Below are 24,703 nucleotides of genomic sequence, written 5' to 3'. Positions count from 1 at the left end.
ACTCTACTGAACTCAATTTTTCATTACCCATGCAATACTTTTACTTGGGAGGATGAGGGAAAGTGTTTCTTTTTCTCTAGTGACTATCAGAAGTAGCTGTTAGCTGGAATACTTTTGACCCTCCTTTTCAAATTACCTTTCGGGATGGTTTGGCTTATATTCTTTTCTTAGACAATATGATAAACCTGTTCTTATGATGTGTGAAATCCTCCATAGAATGTCATTATTTTGTTGTGCTTATTACTATTACCCCTTGCCCCCAAGGAATGGGAAATCTAAAAAATAAAACAAAAGCACGAGTAAAGTGGATTCTTCTTGCAATCTTAAAATGGCAATGCCTATAGTTTAAAAAATAAGATTGTGTAGGTTCAGAGAGAGACAAGAATGTTTTTAAGGGTTTTCTTTCATTCAATTTCATTTATTTATACATTCACTAAGCATTTATTATCTGCTAACAAAATTCTGTGCTAGCCCCTATGGGGGATACAGAGTTGATATGATATATTCCTCGCCCTCTATTAGAAGAAATAAAATATTTAAACAAATAAGTATACTTGAGGCAAAATGGGATGAGTATCACAGGAAAAGTATGAAGAAAGTTCCAAAGAAGAAGAAATCTCTGCTGTTGGTAATCTTTCACCCATGCTTACTTTGGAAGAGTTCTGCTATTTAATTCCCTTGTAACTTTAGACAAGTCACTCTTCCTATCTGGGACTCAGTTGATTCATCTCTAAAACAAAGGTATTGAATTATGTGACTTTTATTGTCCCTTCCAGCTTGAAACTGTGATCCTATATTTATGATTTATTATATGTGCATAAGCTCTTTCAATATATATTTGAGTGCCTACCATGTGAAAACAAAAACAATCAATCTAGAGAGTCATGTATTAAGCGCTTACTCTGTGCCAGAATTGGTGCTAACTATTAGAGCTACAAAGACCAAAATAATGAAACAGTTCCTTCTCTAAAAGAGGTGACTTTCTATTGGGGGAGATAATGTGTGCATATATAAGAATATGCAGAATAAATATCCAGAGAAATTCAAAATAAGTACAAGGGTGCTAGGAGGGAAGATGCTAGAAGTTGGGGGAATCAGAAAGGGCTTTTTATTTTATTTTGTTAGAGAAAGAGAGAAGTGCAATTTGACTTGGAGTATAGAGTGTAGAAAAGACAGTGGGTATATAGTAAGTCTGGGAAGATATGTTGGGGCCAATTTATGAAGGGGGTTAAAAACAAAATGGAGGAGTTGATTTTTTTTTCCCCTAAAGACAATAAGGACTCTAGTATTTATTGAGCTAGAGAATCATCTGCTCAGATCTACATAATGAAAATCACTTTGCTATGTGGAGGATTGATTGTGTTGAGTCAAAAGGAGCGAGACAAAAGATCCCCAAGAGTAAAATTTGGAAGTGGACTTTATTACCGTGGGACTGTTAGGGTCACATACCCAGATCAGACAGTGAGTTGGCATGGACAATGTGCCGGTTTTTAAAGTGATTCCAATAGTCAGGTTATGTAAGCCAAGACTACAATCAGTGATTTGACGGGGTATATTTGAATTTCCTGCGTGCAAAGTTTACCCTAGGCTGAGGGACAGGGAACCTAGAATGGGCAGAGATGGGGAAGATCTGGTGGGGGGCAGGGGGAAAGGGATGGGGAATATCTGGTGGGGAGGCAGGGGCAGGGGAGAATGGAGAAATATCTGGTGGGGGGCAGGGGACGGGAGAGAATGGGGAAACACTCAACAGGGATTTTACCCTAGGCTGAAATCCCTGCTCACAGATAAGTTGGGGGAGGGAAGAGTGGAGTCATGCTCAACAATTGTAGTGGAGAGTGACCTGTGTCAGGGAGGTCAAATAGGAAGGAATTTCAGTAGTCCAGATGAGAAGTGAAGAAGATCTGAACCAACTAACAGGATAGAGGCAAGAGATGTGAAGGTAGAAATGGCAAGATTTGCCAACTGACTGGATGTGTGGGGTAAAAGGGTAGCAAAACATGGTGTCTGGAAAGATGTTGGTGTACCATACAGAAATGATGAGTCAACAGAAGAGATTGAGAAATGATCAGACAGGTGGGAAGAGAACTAGAAGAAAAAAGGATGTTGAAAACTCAGAAAGGTAGCAGTATGCAGGAGGAGATGCTGCACAACTAGGTGGTCCCTTTGGAGATTATTAAAGGCCTTTGAAAGAGGTTTAGTGGAGGGGTTAGGAGCAAATGCCAAATTAAAATGAATTTTAAGAAACAGGAACAATAGGAATGCCAGCAGGTGAGTGGACTTTGAGGAAGTGAAGGTGATGGGGGGAAACGGGATCCCAAAAGGTTCAGCAGATGTTCTGATCTTATCCAAGACCAGAAAACCTGCAATATCGTCTGGAAAGAATTCAAGGTCTCAGGCTCAATTGGAGTGAGAGTTGTAGAAGTTTATTGTTACACTTCCATGAGAAACAGGCAAGAGTCCTTTAGGAGATCTGCTACACTTCCATGAGAAGCGGGCAAGAGTCCTTTTGGGGACCTGCGAGTAGGGCTGCCATTGTCAGGGCTGGCCTGACGGGAGAGGCCTCAATGCATAGACAAAGGTCAGAGCTGACCAAGAGGAGCATGTGAATAGATAGTTTAGATAAGATTTGGGCCAGGCCAGAGGAGACATGAGGGATTAAATAAGAACAAAGGAGTCCCAAGGTGTTGCCTAGGCCTAGTGCGGATAGGGGGATAGGGGGAAGGCGCAGAGTCGGAGGTTGGGAAAGGAATTTTACAGATAACAATTTTACAATACAAATTGCAGTTACAATTTCACAGACTGGTTTCACAAGTTGGTTTCACAAATTGACCTAGACCCCAGGTACCCCATCAAAGGTGTATGAGTGTTTCTTATTCATGGATCTCTCTTTAATGATGGATCACCTGTTAAAGAGCTGGAATTCACCCCTCCCATCCCTTTCCATTTTGAATTCAACTCCCAAACTCTATGATTAGCTCTAATCCCTCTCCTAACCAACAGTGCTGCATCTTCTCCACACATCCTATATAATGGAATGGGACTAGATCCATAATTGAATTAACATACATATCTAAAATTCAACATATCAAAAACAGCTCTTTACCTTCTTCCCTAAACCCTTCCTTCTTTAAACTTTGCAATTTCATTTAATTTTCATGCTTTAGCAAATATTTATTAAGCATTTGCTATTTCTGTAGTGGTCACCTCAGTCCTTCCATTAGCCTCATCTTCACCACCTTGAAGTCACCCTTGACTCTTCCTTCTTTCTTGCTCCCCCCCCCCTTTCTAGTCACTTACTGAGTCTTATTGATTTTGCCTCTATATAATATCTCTCACATGCACTCTCTTCTCTACATTCACACATCCACCACTGTCATTAAAATGTTTATCACTTGGCACCTTAAATATTATAATCATCCCTTCTCTTGCCAGAATAATCTTCACATTTTTTTTGCTGAAAAATTTCCAATGACTTCCTGCTATTTCTAGGTATCCAGGCCCAGTGAAGAGAGGGTTGCTATTGATGTCTGGAAGACCTAATCCTGCCTCAGGCATTCACTGACTAGACTTGTCACTTAACCTTTAACACCCAATTTCCTCACCTTTAAAATGGAAATAATAATACCCATTTCCCAGGGTTGTTGAGGCTCAAATTAGGTGACATATGAAAAGTGTTTTGCAAACTTTAAAGCACTATATAAATACTAACTATTATTGTTGTAGCTATTATAGGATAAAATATACACTCTTCAGTTTAGTATTTAAGAGCCTTCATAATCTGGCTTCAGCCTACCTTTGTATGTGTAATTCACAACACTCCACTTCTTTTGCTTTACCTTTCAATCAAACTGGCTTATTTGTTGTTCTCTAAACTCATAATTCTATCTCTTGCTTCCCCATCATTGCACAAATTGTGCCCAATGCCAGGATTATATTTCCTCCTCACAGTTCCATCTCTTAAAATCCTCCCTTAAAGGATTAGCACCTCTTGCTTAAAATTTTCTTCGATATCATTAATTATTTCTCTCTTCTCAATTTGTCTTGTGCTTAACTAGCTATTTAAATATCCTGTCTTTCATATAATAAAGGTCCTTAAGGGCAAGGACTATTTTTTTCACCTCTGTTTTGTGTTCCCTTAACCCAACATAAGACTTTTCATTTAGTAGGCATACAGCATGCTTCTTGAATTGAATGTTTGTTCAAGGAAGTAGAGACAAGGAAAGAAGATCTTTCTTTCAAAACATGGAGGTGGGGGTGGGGAGTAGGTAGTAGCATTGAGAGTTTTAGTTGTTTTGCTTTAAGATGTGGAAGTTTGGGGTAGCCAGAGAAGATTGAATCAGTGGAGAGGGAGAAATTAAAAATATAGGGAAAAATATAACTTATTTCAATCCAACATTCAAAAAAGTTGCTAGGGGAAGCCTAAGGGGAAGGTTTGAGTCCCCAAGGAAAGAGGAGGAAAATCCACCCTTCCTAGACACAGAGAAAATTTAAGTGTGTGATGCTCACCTAGATATTTTAAAAGTATTTTTGTACTATGATTCTATGACATCTTATATCTTAGGGTCCCAAAGGATAATAAAATCTCCACCAAATGGGGGTGGGAGGCAGGGCAGTAAAGGAGCTCCACTTCGTAATCTGGCTTGAGTCTAGATGTAGATGTAAGCCATTCCACTTCTGATGGATTCTGATGACCTTACCATATCCATAAGAAAGTACAAGGTGCGGTCATCTTTAGACTGGCTCATAGAATATGCACTGCTAAAAAGAGTTCACATACCTTGCTTCAAGTTAATACCCCTCATATGTCTACACCTATGTTTTATAAGGCTCTTGCCTTTACTAATTACATCATTGATTTGTGGTGGTCTGGGCTAGAGGTGATTAGTTCATTTTCAACAGAATTATCTATTCTCAGTGTGGTAGAAGACACCATTTCCTGGTTGAAAAAGAACCCAGCACTAGGGAACTTTTAAAGGCATCAGCTTCTTGTCAAACACTTGTTCAACCTTATGCAAAGAGAGTTTAGTGGTGTTATCTTCCCTGTAACCCTACTATATAATAAGTGGACCCAGTGTCCTTTGAAAGCCTGGGGTCCAGAGCAAATGTTGAAACATTTCTCTCTATTCTATTCCAAATCAATTGTCTCCCATCCACACTTCCCTCACCCTGGCACCAAAATGCATGGGTCATTTGGAACCAGAGAGGTGTGTAATGCTCACCTAGATATTTTAGAAGTATTTTTGTTCTATAATTCTATGGCATCTTATATCTTAGGGTCCCAAAGGATAATAAAATCTCTGCTAAAGAATTTGAACATCATACAGGAGAAAGAAAAAGTTGGCACTTTTTAATTTCAGAGTTTTACATAAAAGGCAGATAGATACTAGAAGGTTTAGATACAGATGATGCTGGCATTATTTTTCCTATAATTTGAGTTGTGATATTTTGTTCCATCTGTCTCTTAAAACATTCAATGTTAAAGCTTTTAACAATCTTCTTTTGTAGTTTCCGTTGATAGTACTTCTCTTTTGGTGTCTGAAGTTGCTGACATTCCGGATCACAGCTACTCCTCAGAGGACCTTTGTTCTTTGGAAGTTCAAGGCTCTCTCCGTTCTGCAGACTTTTCTCCATATGGTACAATCCGCAAAGCAGCCACAGACAGTAGCTGTACCAGCCTGGATCGCAGTGTGCGCTGCAGGTTCCACAGGACTCACTCACCATGTTCCCCCATGGAGGCTAGAGGCTGCCACCACAGAGCCTCTCTAGACAGATCTCAGATCCAGGACTATGAGAGTTCCCCTCAGAGATCTCCAGACTGTTCTTCTGAGAATTACAGCTTTTCAGAGTCCCAGGGCTCTGTGCGGGAGAATCAATCACAGCCACAGTTCAAACAGATGAAAATGTGTTGTGGCACCTTTAGCCAGTCTTCTGCAACTCATTCCCAGCCCTCTCTCTGTTCAGTCCCTGCAAATACTTCCTTACACCATGGCTGCCCAGAGAGAACTGTTCCTCCAAGACGTGTTAGGAAAAAACGAATTTCAAATATTGTCCGATCTACCAGTGATCCTATTTCATGTTCATCCAGCACAGAAGGTAAATTCAGACATAATGGTGGGCTGGGTGGGGTACACACCGACCATCCCAAAGCTAATTGTACTAGTTGTAACACTGAACTATGGAACAACAATTTGTGTGGGTTTCAGTTCATTCTGTATTCTGCGTTTCAATCTCTTTTATGTAACCTTTAAAAGTTTGGGGCAAAGCCAATATGAGGATGTCCACACATGTAAAGTTAATAATAAGGTATTGATGATTGTTTTGAATTATGTTAACCTTCCACAATGAGCAGAAAAGGATACAAGGTGAGGCACAACCTTTCAGACCATGTAAGCATCAGGTATTCTTCAATACACATTTAAATATAATAAAACACATAAGCAAAGATTAAAGTATTAAGAGAATAGGTTAAAATTTTAATTTACAATAAGGAAATGGGAGATGTTGACCATAAATATAAACTTAGAAGAGATTAGGATCAGACACAGTTACATGAGGTTATTTAGTATAGTGAAAGAAGCCCAGGATCAAGACACTCAGATTTTAAGCACAGGAGCAAACCACCTCCCCGTTCCTGATCTATAAAATGAGAACTGGAGTAGAACCCTAGGTCTTCAGCAACTCAGAGTGTTGGTGATTCTAAGTTCCCCCTGTGGCCCAAAGTGTTTGTGTCTGTCTGGGGGGTGGGGGGAGGGAAGCCCAGGGAGGGGGAAATATTATAAAAGCCAAATCCAAATATAAATAATTTGGGATTATCTTTTGTTTCCTATGACTCATACCCATTCTGTCTTACAGTTAATATAGCTGACAGAGTTGACCATGTTGACTCCTGAAAGCTTGAGATGAGATTTCATTAGTGGGAACCTTTGTAGTAAAAGTTAAATTTGACACAGTCATGCATATATGTAGTTGTTGATGATTTGATTTGATTTTTGTTACATTTTAACTTCTGAATGGTCTCCTTCCCACTCTCCCTCCTTCCTTATCCTGCACTAGAGAAAACCATCATTTAACACACTTGTGTGTATAATGTATGAAACCATGCTATGCATATTTGCATTTATCACCTCTTTCTCTGGAGGTGGATAGCATCTTCCTTCATAGATCCTTTCTAGTTGATTTCTATATGCTTTAGTATTCAGGATATCTTAGTCATTCACAGTTTTGTTTTGTTTTTGTATTATGCAGTATGTCAAGGGGAGGAAAAAATTAATCCAGTGGACCTGAATATATAGTGCTAACTGCATAGTAATATGTTTTCCGATCTGTATCGCTTATCTTAAATACACAGTTTAATAGCTTTCATTGGCTTGTTATACCATTGATAATTTATTCCTTCGACTTCTAAGTATTTTGTTTTGTTTTGTTACTTTCTCAACAAGAGATCGTTGGTATTGAGTGTACCTACTAGATAACAGGAACTTGGGTGGCTTATCACTGCCAAAGCTGCAGATGATTGTTTCTGAAAGCTTTTATGTGTATACAGTTGCTGATATTGCTATTTTTAACTTTTATATTATAGATAGGTCAAATAACTACCCCCAACATGAGTAAAAGGATCTCTTTCATAAAACACATGTAAAAAGAAGGACATTTGAGGTTATATCTTTGCTTCTCTGCCTGGCATGTCTAAGAATTGAGCTCTAGATTATCTACTGCTTACTTTAGGAATTGGACAAATCTTTTAATACGTAAATTATTTTAGGAGCAAGTTAGATAACTTCAGAGCTGCATTAACAGAGGGAGCCAGTATATACTGCAACAGTTAAATTGCTTTGTTGTATTGTCATGGCCCAAATAAATTATAACACTTCTTAAAGTTTCTAACTTGCACCTTAGAGTAATTTTACATGCTGGAATAATCTGACTTTGGTAAACTGATAGTTCCCATGAGGTTTCTGAGTCTCACTGTAGAATATGTGCCAAAATTCTCATGCATGAAGTCAACTCCCACCAACATCTCTCTTATCCTAACTCTTCTAAGTGGTGATGAGGATCTTGTAGTTTTTTTTTCTTTTTTTCCATTTCCTGATTTAACTACCTATCCAACTAAAGATGGTTAAAGTAGATTTTCATTATAAACTGTGCCCTGAAGGGGGAAAGAAGTCTTTTAATCTATCTAAAATTTCAAAATGGCTTTTTGTGTTTGAAAGAGCAATAAATATTCCTCAGACATATGGCAGATTTCTTCCTTGTTTATTTCCATGCATCTAAGATTGAGGAGGTAGATGGGAAACCACCACAAGTTTTGTGGTAATTGCTTTGTGACAATCAGTGAGATGATCTCAGTTACCTTCTTATTTGAGGCTAAAATCCCATTCCTATTCTGATCAGCCCTGATCACCTCTAATACTTCGTGTTCTACAAACCATGAAGGGAATTAAGGAGATAGAGGGTTTGATCAGACCTTGAAATGTAAACACTGTTAATGAGAATCAGTCATGTTTGTTGTTTCTCCATCAGCCACGTGACTATTAAAAAGAGAAAATTGCCCCCACACAAAGCAGTTTTCCTCTCAATTCAAAGACAAAAACTTTATTGTTTTTCATTATTGAAGTGGGTACCTTGAGGCTTCCTGAAGAAACACCAAAATGCCTCAAGTGTTTAATAAAAGAAATCAAATAGAGATTGTATCAAATTATTTTGTATGTCAAAGTAAAGAAAATATCCATTAACGAGGTGTTTGAAAGGCTGAAAGGTTTTAGTGGTGTGTGATTTTCCTATCTAGGGATGTATTGCTTATTTTAAAGGCATCAGCCAATTTTTTCCTTCAGCTTATTTTATCATTTACAATTGATTCCTTGGACTTGGAAGGGCTTTTCCTGCTGTTTCCTTAATGCATGTTTCAATATGTTTAATGAAATATTCTCTTTCATTAAAGGAGATACCTCTTCCTACACACCTCTATATAGCCAGCATCATGAAGCAGGAGTATCTCAGTCGGATTTAGAGACAGGTGAGGTACTGATTGCTAAAATCATCTTTGCATGCATGCCTAACTTTTCTATTATCCTGTCAACAGAGTAGATGGTGCTATAGCTTGAGAAGGAGAGTTGTTTCATATGCTGTGTTTTCATAAATGGTAACTGAGTAAAGTATGCTTCATTAAGTTCCTTTTCTCATGTCATAAGATGTAATATTTAAATACACACACACACACACACTCACACTCTTCCCTTTCACCTCGCAGCATGTACCAGAAAGCATAATTAAGTTCAGCCCTACATATGCCTATTGATTTCAACGTGAGCTCTCCCTTTGTGAGGCATCTTGGTAGAGTGGTGGTGGTCATTTGTGTGTTTCCTCCCCCATTTTCAATCTTCCATTGGTTTAAAGCTGAAATGCTTCAGACTACCCATTCTTTTTTTCTTTTGCTTTTCATTCCTTAACTCTTAGTCTAAGAGTGTTGGGAACAGAGTCAAAATTTAATCCAATACTATTTGAGTTAATTGGCTTACCCAAATTGCACTGGAGATTAATTTAGTTTACCCAGCATTCACTTTGACAGTGAGACTGAGACATGGATAGGGAAATAGAACTTCTACTATTGTTTATTATTTGTTCTGTGGATACTTGAATATTCTCACTATTGCTTTATGTATTACTTTTAGCACTACTTGAGAAACTCAGGGGAGGGGGGAATGTCTTTTAAAATAAAAAAATATTTTTAGTCTGTCAGTCTTAGGAGAAAATTAGTTTCTATACTAATTATGTGACCTTGTGCAACAGTTATTCTGAATCTCAGTGTACTTTTAAGAACCTATGATTGCCAAATTTATGTAAGACCAGAGGCAGATGGATTTGTTACTAATAAGAAAGAGGGAAGTAATCTGATTTTAATACTATAGATAAAGCAAAAGGAGAATATCTTTCTAATCTTGTTTTTGTATGAAAAAAGATCTCCCAATCTTGAACTTGACTGCTCGCTGATCTATTATTTTTTCATGCTCTGAGTGTGTCTCCTCCCTCTACAGCCACCAGCTCTCCAATCTTTCAGTAGAGGTTTGTCTTATCTCTAAATTAGTTTGCACATAGGGCAATAGGCCCATGCAGATTTGGTAGTGCCAGGCCTGTGGAGAGTGAAGGGAGACACCCATTGCTAGCTTTAGCTAGGGTCCCAGAGGCTTCTCAGAAAGCTTTCTCCCAGGCATGCTTATATTTGGTTTTCTTTGGTTTTGACAGCTTACTTTAGTTTTTTTTTTTCTTCAAAGTTGTATTTTTTCCCCTTTATTTTTAGTTTCCATTTCTAGCTCTCACATGGCTGCTTCTGCTTATCAGGACCATTTTTTACCAGCTGGAAAACAAAGAGATACCAGGACAGTTGACCAACAGTTAAAGCCAAAGGCCTTACGGACCATCTCAAAAGAGCAGCCACCCTCTTTAGTGGACCTTAAGGCCTATAAAGACACAAAAATTTTGGTGGCTAAATTTTTGGAACATTCAAACTGTAATCTCCCTCCAGAAGTGCAGCATGTGGTGAACACTATCCGATCAGTCATCAAATCTGATGAACGACACATGGAAGAAGCCATCTTCAGTGCCAACATTATAGACCAGGTATGAGTGTTGCAAGGTCCTGCCACAGTTTTTGACTAGTTGTTCCTCAGAGACCCCAAAGTTCTAAACATGTGGGACAGAGTTGGCAGGAATCAGCTTTAGGAAGGAGCTAAATGACTTCTGTTTGATTTTTAAAAAATTTTACCCCCAGACCCCTGCTCAGTGCACTCTCTTCTACTAGGGATTTGTAAATATTTGTTTGATTGGCATTAACTGAATTGAATGGAAAAGGAGGCTGTTATGTCTTGGGAAAGCAGAATCTATTTGTGTTTTTCTGGCCTTACCTGGAAATAGTATTGGCATCTAGCCTGGTCCATAGGTTCCTTTCATTCATTGACTATTTCCTGGCTTTTCTCCACTTCTCCCCACCAAACCCCATCTGACACAACCATAATGATAACAGAAGTCACTACCTAGTACATGCAGCTGTCACTTTATTTATAATTGTATTAACTAGAATTTTTTGTTGATTATAATCTTCACACATCTAAAGTACAATAATTGATGTTCATAATGATTATTTTTGATGTACTACAAGATCCTAAAAGTATTTCAGAATAATCTAATTAAGCTTAAATTATTTGTTCAGTGTAGGTATGGTTTATTGTTGAGTGTATTTGGTGAGACTTATGTAATGATATTAGTTATTGTATGTGGTTTATGGAATCCATTTCATTACTTTAGAGTCACCTCTTTCTGACTCTTTTTAAAATTAGCCATTATAGAAGAAATATGGGGAGTAAATAAGGAAAGGAAACAAGATTTATTAAGTACCTGCTATATGGCAGGTACTGTGTTAAATACTTTATAATTTTATCTCATTTGATCCTCACAACCACCTTGGAAAATAGGTGTCACTATTATCCCCATTTGAGAGTTGAGGAAACTGAGGCAGACAGAGGATAAGCAATTTGTCCAGGGTCACCCAATTAGTAAATGACCAAGGCTGTATTTGCACTAAGGTCCTCCTGACTTCATACCAATGTTCTGTCCACTGTACCCTCTCACAGCTGGATCCAACCATGGCCATAATTTCATCTGACTAATGGCAAGTACTGAAGGTGGTACTCTAGTGGTTTTAGGACTGCCCAGAACATCTCCTTCCCTCTCCCCTATTCCCCCACCCTCAAGAACTCCTATTTAAAGAAGTATGGGATGCCCACAGGTCATAGACCAAAGGAACAGTAGTATACAAAAAGGGCAGGTAGTCTTGACTGACCCATTCACCTCAAGAACCTACTGAACCTCTCCAGCTTTTTCTCCCTCTGGTCATCTCTTCTCCATTTTGTTCCTTCTTTCTCACTCTTTCTATTCCCTTCTCTGGGTCTTTCTTATTGCTCTGTTTTCCCCAGCTATTTTTTCAATCTCCTCACTTCTGTTTTTTAAGTGGCCTTAGTATGAACTTGGGATCTACCTTTTATTCCATTTGTTGAATATGAAAAACAGGTGAATTGTCCATTTTATATTTCTCTCAAAAAAAATTTTCTTATATGTTACCTGAGACAAATGGTTCTTTTTTAATGTGTATGAAAGAGACAGATACCTAGATTAAAAAAAAAACCCACATACATTACCTTGGATGTATGTGAGCTTTATATTAACCAGAAAAAGTGGTTATCTAAAGTAGCACATTCCCCAACTTTCTTGTCAGCTCAGTTTAGTTGGTCTATCATGTAGCAATAAGGCTACATCAGCTGCTAGGACAGTTCAGCTTGCAGAAATCTTAAATATTTCCATTTTTCTTGATGATGCCTCCCCTTCCTTTAGCTGTCCATGCTGTTTGCCACAGCTCACTTTTCTTCCTAATAGTTGCCTTCAGCTTTCCCCAAGCTTTCTCCTCCAACACTCTGCTTAGAGACAGGAGAAAAGGTGATTGGCAGCTGCCGTGGCCCCACGTGTACGTCAACATCTTCTGCTTTGCATCCCCTGTGTCTGTCCTCTCTCTGCTAATGTTGCAGAACCACCCTTCCCCACCTTCCAGCCCCCCAAATTTACCTAATGAGATGTGATATGGGCATCTGTGCGGCTGAAAAAAGAAGCCTTCTTTTTTGAAGGCACACTGCAAGTTGGGTTTGTTTTTTTGGTGGTTTTTTTTTTTTTTTTACCAGCAAAAGGGAAGCTAATACCATATTGAAGTGTTTAAGAATTCAGCAGTGACACTTCTGCTGTGCACATTTTTATTGCTTTGCTAATATTATTGGTCATTAATTCCCAAAGGTTAGGTAGCTGAAAAGAGCAAATCATACCTTTTGATGAAAAACCATAACTTCTTACCAGGAGAATTTATGGGCACCTTATGCAAAAAAAGTTTTTTTTTTTAAACCTCATCTTGTGATTTTTATTGAGTGCTTTTGAAGTCCAAAGAGTCAAATGCTGTTGTAGGTGAGGTTGATAAAAGATTTTAGAGTTCTTCTCCTATGCTACTGATTCAGGAATGTTGGGCTTGGGAACATTGCAACCTCTTTTCTCCTGGAGTCCGAGCTCTGTATAATGGAAGCGATGAGCTACTTTGTGAAGCAGTTGTTCTCCTACCATGCACACAGCTTCCACTCTTTAACAGAATACACATTGGAGCTGTTGTTGACTTCAAAGAATAGCCATAGGCAACCAGGTTCTCCGTTGTACATGATCAGCCGCCACAATTAGAGAGGATGGTATTTGGGCTTGATCTCTGGTAGGCAAAACTTCTTCTCAGCAACCCTAGTCCCCGGTGATCTTATGCTCTTCTTTCTCCTCATTTAGAGTAGAATGCCTTAACTTCTCTTCAGCTTGGAATACTTAAAGGGCCCTGCTGAAATGTCAAGGAATAATGATAGCTAACATTTATTTAGTGCTTACTATATGCCAAGCACTGTGCTGAGCGCTTGACATTTTTTATATGATTTGGCCCTCACAAGAACACTGGGGAGTAGGTACTATTATTATTCCCATTTTAAAGATGAGAAAACTGAGGTAGACAGAGATTAAGTGACTTGTCCAAGTAAGTGTCTGGGGCCAGCGTTGAACTCAGATATTCCCCATTCCTAGCTAGATGTTCTATCCACTAGGACCTACCTGCCCTAAATAAAATGAAAGTCAGTAAGAGCCTGCATCACAAACACAATGTAAGCCCTCAGATTAAATCCTCTTGAACAAATCTTTATTAATTGCACTCTATAATAATGTCATTAATATCCTATAACCAAATTTCATAGTCAAAATCCTACTGTGCAGTCAGGTAACCAGTGGACTGAGAAAGTCCTATAAAGGCCTATTGTAATTTGTTTTTAATTTTAAAGCTTTACTCTTATGGAATCAACTGACTCCTTAACAATTATACCTAACATGTTATCATGGAAATGATTAGTAACATTAAGATATTATTTTTCAGGCCTTCTTCCTTGTGCACACAAGGACCAAGCTATCAGATACTATAAGAGCCAACCTGCCTTAAGTAATCAATTAAAGCAAATTAATTCTTGCCAGGGGTAGCTAGGTGGCACACTGCGAAGAGTGGAGGCAAGAAGACTTATGTTTCTAAGCTCAAATCCTGGCCTCATACACTTCCTAGCTATGTGACCCTGGGCAAGTCACATAACCTTGCTTGCCTCAGTTTCTTCATCTGTAAAATGAGCTGGAGAAGGAAATGGCAAACCACTCCAGGATCTTTGCCAAGAAAACCCCAAATGGGGTCATGAAGAGTCGGACAAAAATTTCATTAACAAGCTTCTTTTTCACCATGTGAACTATGTTTACTATGTGGTTTACTGTGTAAAAAAAGCTGCTGATAGCCCCTTAAGCAATATACTTTGGAATCATGATTTTCCCAGGGGTTATAGTACCTGGAATAACTGTAGTCATTAAGAAAAAAATATCTGTGACTCTGCTGTTGCTGACACTTCTGGAGATTAGGAACCACAGATTTGACTTGTTTTAATCTTGTTGATACACAATAAATCTTGGTAGAACTAAACAATAAAGTGACCAAGACCTGAAATGAATGTTGTGCCACGTCTAGCCCAAAGTATCCCCAGCATGCTACCATCAATGAGAACCATTTTCAATTCTGTTTGCATGTGGCCATGCATAAAGAAAACTGATGTTTTAATTCTCGTGTGTGTGTGTGTGTGCATGTGTGTATTTGCACCCTGAATATTTTTAACCCCATTCTTCTGATACATTTTTAACAATACAGTCTTTCAGAAGTGAGACTTCCTTCTTCCATCATTTTCCTTGTTCTCTTTCCCCATTTCTTGTATTAACAGGTCATTGCCAGTTCTCAACAGAATGTGACTCTCTCTAGAAAACAGCTTCAAGAAGATCTCCATCTGCAAAGCTGTGGTGCACTGAGCTCCCCGGTTGCTTTCTTGCATAGGGTACGCCTCCCTCTCAGTCTAGAAGAAAACACCCCCCAAAGTTTTGTTGAAGCTTGCCGAGAGACCATAATTTGATATTGAACTGGATGGAACTAGGAAAAACTGATCCTGACCAGAACATTGCATTTTGTCCTCCCAGACCTGAAAGACCACCTCAAAGGAAGGCGGGTTGGGGAGGGGGGGAAGGCAAAAGCATCATCCAATAAGATTATATTTCTTATTTATATGAAAGAAGATAATGCACAGATTTCACTGAATGCCCAAATTAAATGTATGTTATCATGTAACAAAAGGCATTTTCCAATTGGATTATTTTTGCCCAGATGTGCTTGTTTAAATGTTGCTGTGAGGTCATTTCCAGGAAACTCTCTCTAAACCACAAGATACCTGTTTGTACAACTTGAAAGTTGTATTTATTCAATGTACCTCGCAGTGTTTTAACAATGATCAGTGTTTTAATAAAAAGTATTTCTGACTCTTGCTTCTGCAAGGACTGATTGGAGTTGAATCAGAAGAGGATGATACCTGTTATTACAGAGGCTCTGAATATCACCACATTTTCAGATTTCTGTGTATGTTTAGCATGTCAGACTTATGGATGAACCTGACAAAATTTGAGAACTGAAAGGTGTATATTGTCATAGCTTTTCTCAGAATTGCCCTCAGATGTACTTCATAGTTTCAGAAATAGCAGTACCTAAGTGAAGGGTGAAGGGGTAGTCTGGGCATACTCCAAAAACCATGCCAAGTCATTTCCCACAAAGCTGTCATACTTTCAAACAGTGCGTGTGACTTTAATGCTTTTTCAGGCTTCCTTGCTACAAATTCATGGCTATGGCTCAGAATTATCTTTTAATTAGGGGATTTTTTCAAATATGTATTATTTGATGAGAATATGGTTCCTGGGGCATAAGCATTTACATTATTTCTCCTAACATGGTACTTAGTGAAAAAAGTACAACTAAGTGGAAATCTTAGAGTGCCGTCTTGCAAAAATCTAGTCTTGTGGCTGGCTCATTGGTGTGAAAAACACAGGCAAGGCAGGCTTCAGACCTCACCTGGTCAATGAGTCAATGCAATTTGGATAGGTCTGCTATGTAAGGCTTTCCTTCTGACACTTACAGAGCCACAAGCTGGCTGTGGGCCACAAGGATGGTGTATAAGTAGAGTCATTTAATGGAGCTATCCTTCTGGCTTCCCTGATTTTAATCCCAGGTAAATCTAAACTCAGGTTCTTTTCATGACATCATAATTAAAGTATAAAGCCCTTTCTGCAGAAACAGCATATAAAATATAAATTAACCCTTCTCCTAGATTGGCAGCAGTCTAGTATTTTTCACTTTCTCGTATACACAAAGAACTTTATAACATTCCCCGTTCATCTGAGTGGTTTTAATTAGAGAAGGAAATCTTGCCGGAATTTCGAATTGAATTTCCCACTTTAAAAATTGAAAATTATATTTTGGGTCTGTTAATGCAGACTCCTTGGGGAAGAAGGGGATACAAACCACCATTGCTGCAGAACTGGCATTTGATGCTTATTTGAAAGGATGTTCTTTTTATGCTAGTGATGACACAGTGTGTAGCTTAAACATGATTTAAATGCTTCATTTGCTATAAGCCAGGACTGACGTGGTAAACAAAAGCCTTGTCCTCACCAGCCCTTCTATTTCCCCCAGGAAAAAAAAAACACAAAACAAAACAAAAATGATACATGGTAATTCTGCATTGTTGGTAATGTATGACTTACCAAAACATAATGCTCAATCTAACTCTTGTTGCAGAAGAAAACTGTACCTCCAGGACTTGTGACCTTGAAGAAAGGGAGCTTATTGAATGATGGAAGTACTGCATAAGTCATAATAAGTATATACTGAGAGCCAAAGAATTTCATAAAGCAAATAATATTTGTTTAGCACTTTACAGTTTTATGGTGCTCTCACACGTCTCTCATTAGGTCCTGACAACATACATATCTGTGAGGCATCAGACCTGGAGTTCAAATTTCATTCCTGCTACTTTGCTACATTTATAACTTTGGGCCACTCACTTAACCTCTTCTGGACCTCCATTTCCTCACTTATAAAATAAGGTATGGAACTAGATTCTATCTAAGACCCCTCTCCCCTTCCACCTCTTAAGTCCATTATCCTGTGGCTTGCCCAAAATTGTTGCTGCTAGTTGTTCAGTTGTGTCTGAATCTTTGTGACCCCCATTTGGGGTTTTCTTGGCAGGGATATTGGAGTGGTCTGCCATTTCCTCCTGTAGCTCATTTTACAGATGAGGAAACTGAGGCAAACAGGGTTAAGTGACTTGCCATGGATCACACAGCTAGTGTCTGAGGTCAGATTTGAACTTCGGGAAGATGGAATCTTCCTGACTCCAGGCCCGGCACTCAATTTACTGTACTGCCTAGCTGCCACATTGCCCAAGACACTCTCACTAGTAAAGGCTGGAGCTGGGAACCTGGTACATCTTGGTAGAAGTTAAATATCTGTCGCCATCCCCTTAAAAATCAAATGCATACATTTACATCTTAGGTTCCCAGAGACAAAGAGCTTCTCTTGATGTCGGTCCTGCATCATTCACTTAATCATTAGGCAACACAATGCAAAGACTTCTTGCTAACTAGGATAGGCAAGAGATAAGCAGATGACAGAAGAGTATTCTTACCCCCAGAAAGTGAGTTTAGTGAAATCAGTTGCCTTTATTGAAATTATTTTAGCAAATGCATTTTCAGTTACATTGATGTGACGCTACAGTGACATCCAGTGGCAACCATTAGTGCTAATAGCAAGCACAATACCTCTGATTTTTATAGCTGAGAGCTCTTATTCTCTACAACCCATTTAATGATGATGGGATGGGATATTTAGTAGCTACTGGATTTGCTGAAGAAAGTGGTTGTGGTGCTACCTTGGTGTGAGACCAAAAATTAAAGATGCTGACCATTAAATCCTCAGCGGGGAAAAAAACAAAAAAACAATCCAAACAAGCACCTTTTGTTTATTACTTTAGATTTATTAGTGGGATTAGCTTAATTCTTTCCTAAGGTCAGTTGCATGCAACACATAGGTTACTCCTTGAAATACAGTAATCCTAAAGCTTTAGTTACTGCATGGTAAGGCTTCTTAAGTCACAGTGTATTTCTTCAAGGCCGTGGCCAAAAAAAAAAAAAAAGGAAAATCAAGACAAAATGACATCAATTAACATTTATCTCAGTAATGAATACAACTTGACTACATTTTACTTTATCTATACACATTCTAATACTGTTGATGATGATAGCTCCTTGCTCACCCAAGATAACTTGTATCCATGACTCGTTGCCTTAGGAATAAAGGGGTGGTGGTGGGAGGAGGCTGTTGCCATTTCTTACATGTGTAAATATATATTCCAAGGACAGTAGGAATTCTAGAGCAGCTCCCTCTCCAGAAGTAACAGGTAAGCGTGGCTTGACCATGGGGAGCGCTGCATGATTGCAAATGGGCAAGGAATAAAATGCCAAAAGTAACATTTGCACAGATTGTGGGACATGTCTAGCACAAGAGTAGCAGTCTTGTTCATGATGATTCGAAATCTTAAATCTGTAGGAAGTTTGTCAAACTGAAGTCAAAAACATAAATATGTATCTAAATAAATATTTTGAGTTTTTACATTGTGGCCATCATCCTTTATTTAACACAGGAAAGGCTCCTTTTGTGTTATTAAATAAACACATTCACGTCTTGCCAAAGTTTAATTACCAGTTACACACTTGGAGTAATGAATGCTAGGGGATACTGCTGTGGCTGTGGATTCTACTTTTGAAGCAACTGAGTCTCTCTCACACACACATTTTACACCATCAAATAACACTTCCATTACCTCAGTTTTTTGAACCTCGGGGGATTGGACTGGATAGTAGTATCTGGTAAGTCAGCCATGTTAAGATTTATTTTTCTTCACTGTATTCTCTTCCACAGACCCATTCATCAAACAATCACATTCACCACAGTTTCAAGTATGACAGACAGACATCTACTATGCCACACAAAGGTACAAATAAATATTTCTGTGGTCAACTGCAATGAGAAAACAGTTCAGAGTATGTTGCAAAATACTTCAATGTTTTACAAAGATCTGGTGTCTGTGACTCTGGTCATTAATAAAGACATCTCTTTTTTTTTGGCAAAAAGAAAAAAAAGGAGGTGGGGGAGGGGAAGACACTCAGGGAAGCCTGTCTGGTCATTGGGCTGCCAATTCAGGTCCTTTATAGCCTTTTGTTTTAGAAAATACAAGATGTCCTATGTTGTTCAGAGTTCACTCAGCTCAGGTGAGGATCTTTGACTTGCCTTTACTTCTTTTGATGAAAGTCAGATTTAGGCTAGATGTAGAGGGGTGTCTCTTGCCCAGTGAGAAGCCTGAACATTGCAGCTGGCATTGTCTTCATGTGAATCTGTCAATGAATTGAAAGGAGATTTAAAACATAGGGATTTGTAGCAGAGCTTAGTGCAGGCTGTCCATTGCCTTTGGAAGCCCCTATTTCCCCTTTCCTATATCCCAGACTTGAGAAGTAAATCAACTGAGAACAAATAATTCAGCATATAGCTAGATGTGAAAATTCCTTCCATTCTTCAGGGAGGGAAAAAACTTTAATGGTTTCACTGAGAGCCTCCTGCTAAAAGTATATGTCTTTGAGAGAGCTTGAAAAATAAAAATTATGATTTAACCAATGCAAAAGGTGATTTAGAATACATTTTATGGTGTTTCAGGCGATAAAGTTTTTCCTATCCCTGACACTTTATGGTTTTATATATACCACTAAGTGCCTTTTCCTCCCTTTCAGCACAAGTTGATCCTGGGGAATTGAAACGTTTGATTTTTAATTTTGACTACAATTTAGGTTTTCAGTTGAGAAGATGCTGGTGCAACAGTGGAGCTCCCCAAAGAAATCTGAAATGTGTTTGTTTGATTTGATGAAAAGGGAAACAAAAAGGTGTTTTCAAGAATAAGATCTCTCTAGGTGCTTGCTCAGGAAAGGAGACACAAGTCCCAACACACCTCTCTGCTTTTCCCAGCTCAAACCAGCAAACATAGGGCTTGTTTATTTTTGGAGTAAACACTCAAAGAGAGAGCAGTTATGCTCTTCCAAATCTTAACCCAGTAAGCAAATTGCCATATTGACCACCAAAAATAGTACAGAGGTTACTTCCATCTCCCAGATTGCCTCTTTATTCTTAAAGAAGAGTTTTCTCATGATACATAACAAAAGAACCATCAGACAAGACTGGAGTTGGGGGGGGGGGGCGCAATGGTCTCTGATATTCACAAGGTGTGTCTTAAACATTAATTCTTCTTTCATCCTTGTTATTGGAGATCCTCCTCCCAGCTACCTCATTCTACAAACTCATCCTTACCTTCACTGAATTCCACCTACCCTCCTCCCAAAACCTTAGGCCTTACAGTGCTCTGAGTGCCCCAGTTTTTATTGTGAATAAATTCTTCTAGTCCTTAACATTTTCTTGGCAGCTCTCTCCAAAGGTAACCAAGCCATTCCTTATCTCCCTAGTACTTTGAGTCAGCTTGAGTAGCTCATTTCTTCTTCCCCACTGACACTTCAAGTCAGCTTTTCTATCTCCTCTCCTCCATATTTCTCTTTGCTCTGCCAACCTCCAAGTCATCTCTCACTTTCTCCAATGACCATCCCATTTTCTTCATGACACTTTTTCTTGACATCATCCTTAGCCCTTGACATACTAGCGACCCTTATATGAGGTCATGAGTAACAATTTCTCCATATCCATCTCCTTATCCTCAACTCCATATCTTACCATTTTTGGTGCCCACCATCAAGGCCACACCTTATCACCTCATCATCTTGCGTGACTGCTCCACTGTGAAAATTTCAAACTCTGATCTGTCTCCCGCACCCTCATTTCTTTTTATTCTTCATCTCAGTCCTGATCCCAGGCCCTTCCTCTTATTATGTCTTCTTCATTATTGACCTGCCTGGAAGCTTATATTCAACCAATAGCTGAACTTACCTCTTACTTTACTGGGTAGATGGAGGCCTTTCAACATAAGCTTTCTCTCAACTTTTTCTTTTCCACCTGTTTAACTCTTCTACCTGTACTCTTGATCATACCACTTCTTCATCCTTTGTCCCAGGTTCCCACTCTCTGGATGGTTTAATTTCCACTAATGTTTTTTCATGGAATCTCAGTATTAGAAGGAACCATCTATTTCTGCCCATAGCAGAGCAAGAATCCCTCTACAACAGACCTAAAAAATGGCTGTCCAGTCTTTACTTCAGTGGGGAGAAAATGCACTATACCTCCCAAGATATTCCATTCCATTTTTGGAGAGCTCTGTTTATTAGGATGATTTTCTAAGCATCATCCCTAAATCTGTCTCTTATGGACTATTTGTCTTTCCCTAAACTATGCACTTTGTGCTTCTCTTATGAGTCTTATCATTTAACTTAGAAAAAATAAGGCAGTATGTGTTTATATACCCTTCCTAGTAATTATAAGCACTATGAGGACAAGAATTTTCTTATTCATGATTGCAATATTCCTCAGTGCCTAGTACAATATAAATGTGTTGAATCAAATGAAATCAAAAGGTAAATTTTGCATGGGATATCTATCAATAATCAAAATCCATATTTTGACTTGTCTTAAAAAAGGAACTATCATCTTTGATGAATAAAAGATGAATCAAATGATTTGTGAGTAGAAAAGAGATGCCAGCTGAGTTTAATATAGGGTGGGGGAGAAAGCAAAGCAAGGACTTTTGCTTGAAAGGAGGAAAGGTGGTAGTGAGTTGATTGCTGCTTTTTATGTAATTAATTACAGGTATTCCAATTACCACCTTTTTTTTCCCTCAAGGTCACTTCATTCATTAATAGCATTTCTAATGTTAGCTATGATTTCCTTTTTTTTATTTTAATAGAATGATTTGCAACATAATAGCATGCATTCTCTTGCCCCTTTTCTACTGATAACAACAATAAAGAATAAATGACAGTTAACAGGGACCCCTTTGCAATTACAAATGTGTCACCTATAAACAATTCTGTAGCTGCCGTGTCTACATACAAGTTGCCCTGTTATAGACTGGGAAACTCATTCATCATACTGTTGATATCATTGTTTTATGTATCATAAAAAGTGTAGAAGGATTAAAGGGAGGATTAGAAAAGAATGGAACACACTTAGGGGTGTAAAAGATGGTTAGGGATCTCAAGATGAAGCAATATATTGGGGATAAAGTAGAACAGATTCATGTGGGTTACTCCTGACTTCTGAGGTCTGTAAATGTGAAATTCCAGAGTGATCTAACCACATGACACCTCAATTAGAAAGAAAACAAAACAAAACTCAGGAAAAATAACCTCTAAGTTGATTAGCTGCTGAGACAGCAATGACTTTACACAGGAGAGGATTCTACCCCTAGTAAGACGATTACACAATAATGTAGATTTATTCAGCCTGAGAAGGAGCAGAGCAGAGCAGCCTACATGTAATTGTTCCTTCCCATAACTTCTGCTATTAACTGCTCTGGAATTAGTCAAAAAACAGTTTCTGGACAACATAGTAGTTAAATAACCTTCAGAAGAAATTTAGTTATATACTACATAAAGCAGAAGCGAGAAAGAATTAAGTGAAAAACCCACATGGACATTAGCAATGTTGAAGAATGACATTTAAATATATGCAAAGCCAAATTCAAACCACCTGGCATTTTCCCCAGTATAAGCTGAGGGTACACTGGACTCAGAAGGTGCACCTTGGGTGGAGGATGAGTCAAGCCAGTACTGTAGCATGACCTCAAATTCATCTTCCCTCACACCCAGCCAAAAGACCCAAAAGGACATATATATGTCCTTTTGGATTAGTTTAGTATTAGTATTGATTAGTATTTTATTAATCATTTATTATTTCATATAATTATTAATATATTATTATGTTAATATATTATATAATTGATGTATTATTATATATTGTAATATATCATAATTATTATTAATATTAAATTAATTAGTATTACTACTAATAAGTATTAGCTTAGTACTCCAGGTTACTTCTAAGATATAGATGAGGAAAAAGAGCTCTCCACAAAGTTAAGATGGTAGCAAGAAGTAGGGATATGTGAATTATAGCCATTCCTCTTCTTGCCATAAAACTATTCTAGGGAATGGTTTCTTTCCATTCTGGGGAATAAGACTTTGGCCTAGACCTTAGAGAATACCTGATTAGGAAATGTTAGCAGCTTGCTTTTTGATCCCAACCCAGAGGCTACCCAGGCTAAAACAATAGGCTTTTTCAGCCCAGCTACTTGTCCTACAGAATGGCCAAGAGAAGCCAAGCATAGATCTCAGACCAAAACTTTCCTAAAAGACTAGGTAAGTCAACACATACTATACCCAAGTAGACAAAGAAAAAAAAGGTTTCAAGATGTGGCTCTAGGAAAGTCACTTTAAAATTCAGGGGAACAAGGAAAGAAGCATAATGGAATCTTAAACACAAATGCACGTTTGGAGAAAACATTTTAAAGAAAATCAGTCAATTTACTGTTGCTGTTATACACTGTACAGCAAAACTCCAAATATGTCTGGAGCAGAAACACTGTAAAATCCATGCCTGGTGTTCTGCTAGGTCGACAATATCAATATGAGTCAACAGTTTGACACAAGGCAACTAAGAAAAATTAATTCTGAGGCTGCATTGTAAGAGGCATAAGTTCAGAAAAGGGGGAAGATAAGTTAACTCTTCACTTCCCTGATTGGACCATATTGGAGTAGTGTGTGCAGTGCTGCTCAGCCTAGTTTTAGGAAGGATATTTACAAACTGGAATGTGTTGAGAGGAGACCATCTAGGTTGGGAAAGGGCCCTGGAACTATAAAACAAGGATCAATGAGATGAACAGGGAATATTTAACTCAAAGAAGAGAAGACTTAAGGGAAAGTGTGATCACTGCCTTTAAGCATTTGAAGTATTATAACATGGATTATTCTGCTTAGTCTTAGATGGCTATTGGTCAGGGACATTGTTTAAGGGATTTTTCTTAGTCACAGGTTGAACTACTAGACTCCAAAGGTACTTCCTTCCCTCTCTGAAATTGTGGAACTAGTTCAATAAGCAATATGAGGTCATAGGCCCTAGAGAGCCCATTCCCTTTTCCTAAGCCATTTTAGATCATTCCATAGGCTCATTAACTTTCTTTACCTCCATATTCTCAATAAGGAGAATATGTAATAATATGTGTGTGTACATATATATGCACATATATATTTGTGTCTGTGTATATATATATAAATTTGTATATATACACATATTTTAAGGCCCTTGCAATTAGAAAATTATATTGTATTGGGTCTGTTAATGTTACAACTAAAAACGACAAAATTGTAAAAGTATACATCAGTGTATACTTTTATATTTTTTTTATCAGCTTTAATATATTTTTACTGACCCATCACCAAAAGGACACTGAGCTATTTTTCCAGAATCTGTGATTGACTTTGCTAAGCTGCCTAACCTCTCTCTCCTTTCTCCCTTGTGACTAATGCCACATTTGCAAGATGGCTGGCCAGGATAAGCATATAGCTTGTGGCCTTGAACTTGAATTTTTCACTAACTGGATTGAAGCCAAAGCATTTGGTGTTTTGCACATCATGCTAGAGCAACTGATCTAACCAGTTCTGACAGATATATGAACAAATAAATCACAGTTAGTAAAACATATTT

General features: G+C 38.2%; 2 protein-coding genes across 7 annotated transcripts in view; one reads left to right on the top strand and one right to left on the bottom strand.

The window, feature by feature from the left end:
* The window catches only part of ENTREP2 (endosomal transmembrane epsin interactor 2), a 587,469-nt gene extending 572,024 nt beyond the window's left edge, over positions 1-15,445 (top strand). The window contains exons 9-12 of one of the 2 annotated variants that reach the window (XM_069098432.1): positions 5,506-6,093; positions 8,939-9,013; positions 10,295-10,614; positions 14,859-15,445. In XM_069098432.1, the coding sequence (XP_068954533.1) occupies positions 5,506-6,093; positions 8,939-9,013; positions 10,295-10,614; positions 14,859-15,044 (1,169 nt within the window). In that variant the 3' untranslated portion in view covers positions 15,045-15,445. The remainder of the gene's footprint in view (positions 1-5,505; positions 6,094-8,938; positions 9,014-10,294; positions 10,615-14,858) is intronic. The other variant, XM_069098433.1, reaches the window with a different exon arrangement.
* Positions 15,446-18,689: 3,244 nt separating this feature from the next.
* APBA2 (amyloid beta precursor protein binding family A member 2) overlaps positions 18,690-24,703 on the bottom strand; it is a 388,985-nt gene continuing 382,971 nt past the window's right edge. For all 5 annotated transcript variants that reach the window (XM_069098428.1, XM_069098429.1, XM_069098427.1 and 2 more), the window contains one exon: positions 18,690-19,407. In XM_069098428.1, the coding sequence (XP_068954529.1) occupies positions 19,336-19,407 (72 nt within the window). In that variant the 3' untranslated portion in view covers positions 18,690-19,335. The remainder of the gene's footprint in view (positions 19,408-24,703) is intronic.

This window comes from Petaurus breviceps, unplaced genomic scaffold, assembly GCF_028583685.1.
Source record: "Petaurus breviceps papuanus isolate PSGF00001 unplaced genomic scaffold, PetGlider_PUasm1.0 37, whole genome shotgun sequence".
Lineage (NCBI taxonomy): Eukaryota > Metazoa > Chordata > Mammalia > Diprotodontia > Petauridae > Petaurus > Petaurus breviceps.
The sequence above is the reverse complement of the archived record's forward strand: the minus strand, read 5'-3'. Positions and strand labels throughout refer to the sequence as shown.